Source organism: Hippocampus bargibanti, linkage group LG17 (genome assembly GCF_051943395.1).
Source record: "Hippocampus bargibanti isolate YZ-2025 linkage group LG17, ASM5194339v1, whole genome shotgun sequence".
Taxonomy (NCBI): domain Eukaryota; kingdom Metazoa; phylum Chordata; class Actinopteri; order Syngnathiformes; family Syngnathidae; genus Hippocampus; species Hippocampus bargibanti.
The window spans coordinates 4,819,376-4,829,477 of NC_142750.1; the positions used below are offsets into that span (position 1 = coordinate 4,819,376).

Sequence of the window (10,102 nt, forward strand, 5' to 3'; positions counted from 1 at the left end):
TGTTTCATTTAGCCAGCGAGTTGAAATGTGTTTAGCCATAACTCGGGTGTAGAGCGGCCTCTTGGGAGGTCAGTGCGGCGGATGAACCCTGGAGACGGTCTGCCCCTCCCAGGAGGGGCAGACCGTCTCCTGGCTCAGCTGGCATTCAGCTAAGCGTCCCGTAGGAAGTATTGTATTTGCTGCGGACGCTTAGCTGACGCCAATGCAGTCATGGATGCATAGATTCACAAGAGGGGGGGGGGATGGGAGAAAAAAAGATTATGTACGCACCTGAGCCGTTACGCTCTCACACTCTCATGCTCCAATGGTCACACACGGCTTCGAGGGAAAAGCTGCCACGGAAATCACATCTGACTTTGCTCTGAGGAGGAGGAAGAAGAGGAGGAAGAAGAGTTAAGGTCTGCCTTTCATAAACAAGAGCGCACAAGCTAAGGTGATGATGGTCATGTCAAGTGCTGCCGGTTTTCAGGCGCCATGCCAACAAGCAGACAAAACACAAACAAACATAACCAATGGAAATAAGAGTGAGTACATCCGACATGGGGATGTAGTCCTATTACTCAATATTCTGTGAGTCCAGGAATTTGAGTGAAAATGACAAAAACCCTGGCCCTGTAGTGGACTCATTCACTGACAGACAATGTGCAAAAGTGTGTCCACTCCAGGGCCAGGGTTTTTGTCACTGTCACTCGAATTCCAGGACCCACAGAATATTGCGTTTTAGAACTGTATAAACATTCAATGCACCGCTGGAAACCTTCAACTCTCTTTTTTCATCAGAAAAAAACAGTTGACTCATTAACTGCCAGATGTGCAAAAATGTGTCACTCCAGTGCCAGGGTTTTTGTCATTGTCACTTGAATTCCAGGACCCACAGGATATTGAGTTTTAGGACTACATTAACATAAAATACAGTGGTAGAAACCGTAGACTCTCTTCTTTCATCAGAAAAAAAAGAGTTAACTCCTAAATTATATGGGTCTGGAGTTATATGAGCTTGAAATGAGGGTGGCTGTCCAAAATACAATGTAATACATATTGATTTAAATAGCGTTTTTATAACAGCTTAAGCTTTAACAAAGTGCAAACATGGAAAGAAGGCAAATGATGCCCCCTTATGGAAAAGAAAAAAAACATTGCCAGAGGCCATGGCCAGCGCTTTATCGGCAGCCAAGCATGAAAAAACAAAACTGGAACAAATTCGGGAATGGCGCTCTGTCATACGTTCAATTCCCGAATAAATTTGTGAATGACAGTGAATGAGTTAATTCCTATATTACAGGGGTCTGTAGTTGTCTGAGCTAGAAATGGGGGCGGATGTCCAAAAGGCAAATGCTGCCCCCTCGTGGGAGGGAATAACATTGCCAGAGAACTGGCCAGGGGTTTATTAAATAAATTCAGGAATGGCAGTAATTGAGTTAAAATTAAAAAAATACAGTAAAGTCTTGTTATATCGATATCGGATATATCGATAGTCCCGGTTATATCGATACTATTTCTATGCGCGCACGGAGAAAATTACATGCAAACAGGGTCGGATATATCGATAGTCCCGGTTATATCGATATTTTTTCGGACTCCCTTGAATATCGATATAACGAGACTTTACTGTATAACCTGTTTAAATGTAAATGACGCCTGGTGGACAAGAAATGAAAAACAATACATGAATGTAAAACACTCCAGGTCACTATCAAGTGCTATTCTTCGGCCACATAGCCACAAATCAGAAACTAAATGGTTGAAAAAGAAAAATTCAGGACACTAATTGTATCACGTGAAGCAGTCTTGGATCTAAATATTCCATTTGACATCACAGAAGCATAGATTTGCCCTCTAACTGTCTCTCCCAAATGAGTTATGAGACCGGGATTATCTTTGCTATGATTCCATTAGCGGGAGGTTCCTCACCGATCACTCAAGCATGACTCCAATATGACTCCACAATGATCTCACGCGTGGACGTGCTCACCGTTTGCGGAGAACAAAGCGTGGGTGTCACTCAACCCCGAGTGCAACGCCGTTTTTGTTTGAACTCATCGCCACTCCATGCCGGCCGGGAGTGGGCGAGCGCCTCAGGAAAATACGAAGGTTTTTCCCACCCGGCGTGCGCCGAATTGCCGGCTACAAAATAAAATCCACTGCGAGGGAGGTAGGTCATTAAGCAATTGTCGTCCGCAGGATTTTGTTGAGTCATGGTTTTGTGCTAAGTGCAAAATTAGCATTTCAACCAATTCGCGGTAAGTGTCAATTAGCAAGCCTGACGCGTCGCGGTGTTCTTTGGTCGCGATTTCTGCGGATGTACGTTGATTTGTTGTCATCCTCTGTGTCGTGTTCGGACACATGCTAAGAGTTGATAATTTAACAGTGTTTCTCCGGGGGGATTTTACCAGTGGCGGGCCGTGCATGTGATCCCAAGGCCATTGTGGTTTGACAAAACCACTATTAAATCAACACAAAAACATATTTCCTTAGGCAGCTCGCTACAGATACTGTGTGCTAGCTCTGGCCAGTATGCGTTTATCACTAGCAGCGGGTAGTACTAAGATTGGCTAGTGACTAGCCAATCATAGTTTGCGAAAACTCTAACGTTTGCAGCGCCTTTGAGCAGGCCTTGGGTTGTCAACTTGAACTCTGACAGATTCATTGACATTGATTTTGATGCTCCAGGGCCAGCAGAATTGATTGTGAAGGTGCCCAGGTAGATTTCTGTCCTTGGTAACAAATGATGGATGAAATGTGATTGGTGAAATGCTTAAATACAAAACACATCTGGAAGCAACACAACAGGAGAAAAGTAATGAAAGGAAGCTGAAAAAAAATTGGGATCATTTAAGAAGAGTTCATGGGAAAAATATAATGAATGACTATAATGATCTGTGATCCTGATATTTTTAGGCCAGCAGAGAAGGCCTTGCGGGCCTGACGACCCACCACTGGATTTTACACAACGTGACAAGAAACGGTCGTCTCACACGTTGGAATGTTGTTGCCAGATGAATGCAAATCAGTTCTGAATCTGTGACTGGGCTACGATCGACGGCCGTTTCGGTGACTCCGCAATTCTCAATTTCCACTTGCTGTGGAAATGAAAATTTACATCTGAAGGCGCACGACCACGAGATGAACTTGGTTTATTTGGCCGTGATTGGACAAGCAGTGTGAGAAAAGCGAGCTCCGCGATTTTCCTTCCGTATGGGCCTCAGATCCGTCGATATCAGGCACGCACGCACGCACGCTCAGAGATTAGGGCGAGAAACCATGGAGAGGCAAAGCGAGCAATGTGAAGATAAGAAAGAAAGAGAGGGGGGTCGCTAATCCTATTTGCACTCACTTCAATCGACGTGTGCGGAGGAAAATTGTGTTATTTGAAAAACATGACTACAAAATAATCCCCTAAAATTGGTTGGTGACCCCCCCATTGATAAACTATTCCTGAAACTGATGTGCAACTGTGTTGAATCCCCTTACGCTAGCTCAAAATGAACATTTCAAAGGCTAACCTTGTCTTGAAACCCTAATTTGAAAACGGATCATTTTCTGAAATAATTTAAACACCGTATTGATTATTCTATTTGGTACAGCCGCCCCCATTTCGAGCTCAGATAACTCCAGACCCATACAATTTAGGAATTAACTTTTTTTTCTGATGAAAGAAGAGAGTCTAAGGTTTCTTACGCTGAATTGAATGTTTATGTAGTCCTAAAACTCAATATTCTGTGGGTCCTGCCATTTGAGTGAAAATGACAAAAACCCTGGCACTGGAGTGGAAACATTTTTGCACATCACAAACCCAATTTGAAAAGCAAAAGACTGTCTGGAAAACTGTAATTTTCATTTAAACCTTTGATCTGAAACCCCGATCGCGGCTTGAAATACAAATTATTCCATTCAGAAACTGAACGAGACACAGTCTATAACCTATCATGGGATTGTAAACCCTATTTTAAACCCCTATCCTTGAATTTAATGCCTGAATCTGAAACCCTAACATGTGCTTGCAACCATAAAGCGCAACTCTGAACCTGTCTTAACACCCTCATTCAAAATCTAATTGTTGTTTTGAAACCCAAACTATCTAGGACACTTATACGTCTCATGGAAATGCTTTCATTTGTAGGATGAAAATATACAGAGCAGGAAAAAAAAAACTATAAAAAGATGACTGCAACTGGATGAAAAAAACCTTTGTATTACAAGCACACGACAGCATCCCTTAATCTCTAAGGAAAGTGAGAAAAGACCGGTTTTGTCTCCCGCCTTTCCCCGCGGCAAGAAGAGAAGGGCTAGAAGAGGATCTTATTACCTTCAAAAGGGAATAAAGAAGCGGCAGAAATACTTGGGCAAGTGCCCGTTGGAGTCTCATTGCTTCTCAAGGACGTTGCGCCATTCTGCAAACCCCCTCCCGCCAGACATCTTCACCACCATCAAGCTCGTCATTGTCATCATCATCATCTCCACCCTGATGAACAAAATAATTTATGTACATATTACAGCTAAATTCGCACCACCAAGTATTGCATATTACAACACGCTACCACCTATTTGAAACTATAACCTTGGCTCAAAACCTGACTCAGAAACATTCTTTATGTCACCAAAGCCTAGACGTACTTTGATGTTGGACTGACACCCGTCGAAGTAGCACTCGGCCCGGCAAATGCTTCAATTATATCTTGATGGCCTCTCCCTATCCATCTCTGTCACGGAGTCTTCTGAAGCCAGTACTGACGTTTGATAAGCTGTCGAGCGTCTATTGAGAAACTCTCCACCTGCTGACAAATGGCCCGTAAAGGAAATAATGCACATCATTTTGATTTCTGACATTACCAGTTAAAGTCAATGACCTTTGCAAAAAAAATTGCTAACAGTTGGAAATATTTGTCTTCATAGTGACTCCAATTTCTCAATTTTTCAGCGAGGATTTAAAAATGGCGGAGAAGCACTTACAACGGATATTTGGATAAACTAAATACACACAAAAATGTCGGCGAAGCACTTACAACGGATATTAAGATAAACTAACAACACAATGTACAGAATCACAAAAGAGTGTTACATAAAGAGTTTTGGAGTGAGAGGCCGGGAAAGTGATTGACAACGAGACAAACTATAATACAGTATGCGATTTTCATTGGAGTTCGGTTGACGACGACTACATTATTTTGAGGGGCACTACACATATATTAAAGTTGGATAACTCGGCATTACCTGTACTTTACTCTTTGTTCGTCTTCTTCGTAAATTAAGCGGATTAAAGTTGAATCAAAGACGATATCACAAAATGATTTACACAGGTGACATGATCACGTACTCTAAATGGCGTGTGACGTCACCACGTATATCTTTCCTAAACCGGAAGTATATTTCTTCACAAAAAAAGATAACTGTTTTAAATGTAACAACAGCCATGATAAGTAATTCGTATATTAACTTATTATATATATTAATTTATTCAAAGTTTAACGAATACATAATTTGGTTACGGCACTATAATTGTATGTAAAGCAGTCGATGCGCGCCACCTAACGGTATGTCTGCACATCACTCTTCCAAAAAAAGTGACTGAGCGGGGACGCGCATGCCAAAACTTTTGGTTCATTGGCTGATTTTCCTGAGGCGCGTGCATGTGTTCTCGTCTGGAGATGCCTGCGACGTCTCCGCTTCGCTTTCCTGCTGCTGCTGAACGAGAGGTGTAAACTTTTTTTGTTTGTTTGTTTTACTTTTGGGCGGTGAAATGTAAGGTAAGTCATATTTGTGTTTGTAGGATTTTTGTGCGGAAAACAATTTAAGAGTTTATTTTTTGAATGATTTGTTTGCAAGGGTTATTCCCTTTCTTTGTCTCGCCCATTGTATGTACGTATTTGAAATGCACACATCCAATTGTGCATTCGGGGGGAAAAATAAACTTTTTTTTAATTGTCCGAGTTTTAGAATGGACTTTACTGTCTATTATCGTCAATTACATAGATGCTTTATAGTACTAAGATTCTGGGTTGGAATCCATGCTGCACCCTTCCTGTGTGAATAAGGGCTGCGAAATGATCTGCAAATGCTTAATTTGTGACTTTTCAATTTTATAAAATGTATGTCGTTTGCTGAGAGCATAATGTCGAGTTTTGTACCGAGAAAAGCTCCGTATGACACGGGCCACTAACCCAAAAATAAGCAGATTAAAGAATTACAGCATTCCTTAGGAGAATGTGGCACCAAGGGATGGCTTCTTGCATAATTAGGGTGAAAAAAAAAAACGTTAATATTAAAGAGGACAAGTGACTATATATATATAATATAATAATAATAATAATACATGTAATTTACAAGCCCATTTCAAAAGTCAAGGACATTTTACAGTCACAGTATTTTATATATATATATATATATATATATATATATATATATATATATATATATATATATATATATATATATATATATATATATATATATATATAGTGTATAACTTATCCTGTTGTGACTGTTAATAATACATTTCATTTCATAATAATACTAATAATACATTTCATTTATAAGCGCCTTTCGAAACTCTCAAGGTCACTTTACAGTCACATGATAAGTTTTTCTGTGGGTGAGCAGCGGCAGCCACGCGTGCCACCGTTCACTTGATCCAGAATAACTATCTTGATCGAACGCTAGCTAGCTAATAGATTGCTAGCTAGCTAGCCAGCTAGATAACTAGCAAGTTAATTCCTAATTTATATGGGTCTGGAGTCATATGAGCATGAAATGAGGGCAGCCGTCCATAATACAATGCAATAAAATATAATAGCCATGACTATCACGAGGACACCCATATAAAGAGTCTCAAAAAGCTACATTAAGTGTCCTTGAAAGTTTTGAAAGGCGCTTATAAAAGAAATGTATTGTTATTATTTTTATTATTATATATATATATTTTTTACCTGATACATTCTCCGCAGATGAACTACCGTCCCTAAACTCAACTCTGGAAACAGCCGCTTTCCCGGTCATCCCCATGGAGACAGTGGTGATTGTGGCCATCGGAGTATTGGCCACCATCTTCCTGGCATCCTTGGCCGCCCTGGTGGTGGTTTGTCGCCATCGTTACTGCCATCCGCACCACTTGATTCACCATTTTGATTCCAAGTGGGCATCTGGACCATTCATTAAGTAAATATAATATTCAAACAAATGATTGACAAGTACTTGCCGCTCCGTCAGACCTACAGTGGACCTGATTGGCGCCATGGAGACGCAGAGTGAAATGTCTGAACTGGAGCTGGACGATGTGGTCATCACCAACCCCCACATTGAGGCCATGTTGGAGAATGAGGACTGGATTGAGGACGCCTCGTAAGTTTTCAGCAGCAACGTCTATCCGAGGCAGTGTACACCCTGGACGGGTCAAATTATGTCTTTTCTTTTTTTTGTTTTTTTTTACAGCGGATTGGTCTCTCACTGCATTGCTATCCTGAAGGTAATCAAAGGCAACTTTTGGTTATTACTGATGGATACTAATGCCGTTTTTCTTTGTAGATCTGCCATACATTGACAGAAAAACTGGTTGCCCTGACGATGGGATCTGGGGCTAAAGTCAAAGCGCCGGCCAGCCTGAGTGACATCATCACTGTGGCAAAGCGCATCAGTCCCAGGTGATTTCTCTCGACGGGATTACTGGGACGCACTTCATTTAAGGGTCATCCGGTCCTCCGTCAAGGTTCTCCAGTTGGTCCAAAATGCTGCTGCTCGCCTCCTAAATGTTTTTTTTTTCATTGAGTTTCCTGGTTAAATGTTTTTTTACAAGTAGTCTTTACAGAAAGTTGAGTTTGTTGACCTCTTGGGTAAGCGGCTAACATGACAAGACTTTTTTTGTTGTTGTTTATATGTAATAGGGTAGACGACGTGGTACGATCCATGTATCCGCCTTTGGATCCAATCCTGCTGGATGCTAGGTGAGGAAAAAAAACAAAACTATTTTACTCTTGTTTTGTCACGTCGTCATGGAAGCCGAAGAGTGACTAACAGAGGAGTGCAATGATAACCACAGTGCAAATCCGCTTCAATTCCAAACCGCGACAGTTCCACGTACACATCTTGGACTTCTGTTGAAAAAGTCTCTAATTGTGTAAAAATAATCGAAGTGTGATAAAAAAACAAGTCTGTCACACTCATTTTGTACCTTTGAATAAAATCCAAGCCACCTGCCATTTTTTTACGGTCCTCCCGCCACCACAGGGCAACTGCTCTTCTCCTGTCGGTCAGCCACCTGGTCCTGGTCACCCGCAACGCCTGCCACATGTCGGGCAGCCTGGATTGGATCGACCAATCGCTGCATGCGGCCGAGGATCACATGGTGGTGCTGAGGGAGGCGGCCCTGGCCTCCGAGCCGGAGCGCGGGATCGTCAACGGGTCAGAGGGTCAGCGGGAGCATGCCATCTAGAAGATCACTGGAACTTTTGAATGCAACAGCACCAGCTTCAAACATTCATTCAAACCCTCAACCTTGATTCAAACCCCAATCATTGATTTGAAATCCTGATCCTGTCTTGAAGCCCTGATTTTAAACCCTAATCTCAAACCCGCATATCTCGCGAAACCCCAATCTTTCCATCAAATCTTAATCCTAATTTGACTCCCACTCTGTTCTAAAATACTGATTTCAAACCGCAATCCTGTCTTAAAAGACAATTTACCTCACCAAAGCACTCATCCTGGTTTGGATTAGATTAGCCTTTATTAGTCTCGCAGTGGAGAAATTGACATTTCACAGCAGCAAAGTGATGAACGGAAGAGGAAAGGAAAGGAAGAAGTCGAAAAACAAAATACAGGAGCTGCTGTTTAACTCTCGCGGCGCCATCTTGAAATCAAAAAAACAACCAAAAACTAAATCACAAATGTGACACTTTGTGCACCCTCTTTGTTGTATGAAACAGTTCGAAATGAAAGAGGAGAGGACCAAAGCGTCCTTTTCACCAGTGGATCAGGGACGTCATGGTGAAATGTGCACATCTGCTACAACCTAAATGTTCAAAGCAAACACGAATCTGGAGCATCCATTAACAAAAAATAGATCCGTTTCAATCCGTAAATCCGCTTCAATTCCAAGACGCGACAATTTTACCTAGTTGAAAAAACCTCATTTCAAACTGTGATCCTTTTTAAAATCCCTTTTCCTGCCCTGAAACCCTGACATGAGACTCACATTACTGCTTCTAATGCTGTGAAGAACTAATTTGAAATCCTATCCCTGTCCTGAGCCACGATTTGGTCACCCTCAATCTGTCTCGAAATCCAACTTCAAAACCTGTTTCAAAATCCCTGACGTTCTTTGATGTTCGACTGACAGCCGCCTCCGCAGTACTCTGCAGCCTAAATCTCAGTACCGTCTCGAACACGAAGCGGAGGCGCCAAAGAAGAGCCATCAAAACAATAGTCAATGACTAATGATGGTTTTGTCTACTTTCTCAACAAATTAGGTCAAAATCCGAAATCCACGAAAGACTTTTCTCGCAGTGATGCTACAAAATCCACTCTCTCAAACAGAGGATTAGTCAAATAATGCAAGGTCGGAAAAATCCCATCTTGTAAAATGTCCAAACAGCAGACATTTTGTGAGCTTCAACATGACATTCAAAAATCAATCCATTTACGGCAACTCTAAATAACAAATACTAAATGTGTAAAAAAAAAAAGACTTTCTTGCCTTCTTTTTCAGAGTCACATAGGCTGTTTTTGATCAAGAGAATTTTTAGCTTTTTCCAGCCCCCCCAAAAGGCAACACTGCGTAAATCGTTTGTGACAATCAAGGATAAAATGTAACAAAATGTGCCATTTATCTCATTTCTATTGTTTATTTGATATATTTTTTTTAAGCACTCACACCATATACAGTAGTTTGTCATGTGTATATATATACAGTAAAGTCTCGTTATATCGATATTCAAGGGAGTCCGAAAAAATATCGATATAACCGGGACTATCGATATATCCGACCCTGTTTGCATGTAATTTTCTCAGTGCGTGCATAGAAATAGTATCGATATAACCGGGACTATCGATATATCCGATATCGATATAACGAGACTTTACTGTGTATATATATATATATATATATATATAT

The 10,102-nt window shown here is 41.2% G+C and overlaps 1 protein-coding gene and 1 long non-coding RNA gene across 2 annotated transcripts in view; one reads left to right on the forward strand and one right to left on the reverse strand.

Moving 5' to 3' along the window:
* LOC148885343 (uncharacterized) overlaps positions 1-4,711 on the reverse strand; it is a 28,227-nt gene extending 23,516 nt beyond the window's left edge. Inside the window, exons 1-3 of the long non-coding RNA XR_016117996.1 lie at positions 4,615-4,711; positions 4,307-4,462; positions 271-361 (exon numbers count right to left, since the gene is read on the reverse strand). This is a non-coding gene — a long non-coding RNA (uncharacterized LOC148885343). The remainder of the gene's footprint in view (positions 1-270; positions 362-4,306; positions 4,463-4,614) is intronic.
* A 908-nt stretch (positions 4,712-5,619) lies between these two features.
* tmem98 (transmembrane protein 98) lies at positions 5,620-10,041 on the forward strand. The gene is made up of 7 exons (XM_089018936.1): positions 5,620-5,744; positions 6,942-7,128; positions 7,204-7,335; positions 7,426-7,459; positions 7,519-7,634; positions 7,875-7,934; positions 8,218-10,041. Exons 2-7 carry the CDS (start codon positions 6,998-7,000, stop codon positions 8,420-8,422), a joined length of 678 nt encoding a protein of 225 aa, XP_088875062.1. The 5' UTR covers positions 5,620-5,744; positions 6,942-6,997; the 3' UTR covers positions 8,423-10,041.
* Positions 10,042-10,102: the final 61 nt, after the last annotated feature.